The sequence below is a fragment of the Merops nubicus genome, unplaced genomic scaffold, assembly GCF_000691845.1.
Source record: "Merops nubicus isolate BGI_N331 unplaced genomic scaffold, ASM69184v1 scaffold17509, whole genome shotgun sequence".
NCBI classification, from domain to species: domain Eukaryota; kingdom Metazoa; phylum Chordata; class Aves; order Coraciiformes; family Meropidae; genus Merops; species Merops nubicus.
Window position 1 is genome coordinate 741 of NW_008631883.1, and position 1,628 is coordinate 2,368.

Consider the following 1,628-nt stretch of genomic DNA (forward strand, 5'->3'; position numbering starts at 1 on the left):
TTCAGGGCGAGGCAAAGACTGGTCCATGCTGTATGAAGGAAGATGGCTAGGAAGATGAGAGGGCCTGGAGTATCTCTAAGCCCACAGTCATCAGCAGGATGAAAAGTGGTGGGAGTGACCACAAAAAGCAGCAGCTGCTTCCAAGAAAAGCCACAGGGCAACCTCCCACTGCCTGAATGAGAACAGTGCGAGCACACACGGGCTCCACACGATCTGGAATTATTAGCTCAGGACCTTCACTACCCTACACTATACAAGGAGGACACCGAGGGGCTGCAGAGTGGCCAGAGAAGGGCAACGAAGCTGCTGGGGAAGGGTCTAGAGGCCAAGTGTGGGGAGGAGCAGCTGAGGGAGCTGGGGGTGCTGAGCCTGGAGCAAAGGAGGCTCAGGGGAGACCTTCTGGCTCTGCACAGCTCCTGACAGGAGCCTGGAGCCAGGGGGGGGTCGGGCTCTGCTCCCAAGGAACAAGGGCCAGGACAAGAGGAAAGGGCCTCAAGTTGCCCCAGGGGAGGTTGAGGTTGCCCCTGAGGAACAATTTCTTGCCCTGGAGGGCTGTGGAGGCCTGTGCCAGGCTGCCCAGGGCAGTGGTGGAGTCCCCACCCCTGGAGGGGTTTCCAAGCCCTGGAGATGTGGGGTGAGGGACACGGGGCAGTGGGGACCTGGCAGGGCTGGGGGAAGGGTTGGACTCAATGATCTTAAAGATCTTTCCCAACCTAAACATTTCTAGGGGTGACTCTGCAGCTCCCCAGAACACAGGCCTTGGCCACCTCCTCTCCTCTGACGATTTCATGCTGACTACAGAATCCTCCCCTCCTGACAACTGATTCATTTTCCAAATCAAAACCCCCAGCTCCAGAAGTCACCCGAGAGCTGTGATCAAAGAAGAGACACCCCCTCCTTTCACAGAGACCTGCACCAAGCCCACACTCCATCTGAAACCAAACCACAGCCTGCAACCAAAGGGGACACAAGCCTAACGAGAGCCTCACTGACCTGCTCCAGATTCACCAGGCTCCAAAAAAAAGAACAGCACCCACCTGGGCGTGCTTGGCACGGAGCTTGTTGAGGATGTTGGTGGCGTCGAAGCCGGCGTTGTCGCAGAGCTGGCGGGGGATGATCTCCAGGGCTTTGGCATAGGCACCAATCAGCAGCTGCTGCTTCCCTGGGATGGTCCTGGAGTAGTCCCTCAGGTATTTGGAGAGCTCCATCTCGATGGCGCCGCCCCCCGCCACCACCGAGTCGTTCTGGGAGAGGGGAAGTTTGACCTCAGGGCCCCGAAAAACACCTCTCCTCCAAGGGGGTTTTGGGTAAGGAAGAGCTTGAGGGGTTGGAGCGGGTCCAGAGAAGGGTAACGAAGCTGGGGAGGGGTCTGGGAACATGATTGTGAGGGGCATGGGGAGCAAGTGGAATTGTTTAGCCTGGAGAAAAGGAGGGTGAGGGGAGACAACCCTACAGCTCCTTGAAAGGAGGTTGGAGTGAGGTGGGGTTGGGCTCTGCTCCCATGTTACTAGCAGTAGGACAAGAGGCAATGGGCTGAAGTTGCCCCAGGGGAGGTTTTGATTGGATATTAGGAAGAATTTCTCTCCTGGTAGAGTGGTGAGGATTGGGCCAGGCTGCCCAGCGAGGGG

At 57.6% G+C, this 1,628-nt stretch overlaps 1 protein-coding gene across 1 annotated transcript in view; it reads right to left on the reverse strand.

The window, feature by feature from the left end:
* CCT7 (chaperonin containing TCP1, subunit 7 (eta)) overlaps window positions 1-1,628 on the reverse strand; it is a gene marked incomplete at its 3' end in the record, with an annotated part of 12,608 nt that overhangs the window by 734 nt on the left and 10,246 nt on the right. Inside the window, 1 exon segment of the mRNA XM_008947747.1 lies at window positions 1,038-1,244. Coding sequence (XP_008945995.1) covers window positions 1,038-1,244 — 207 coding nt within the window.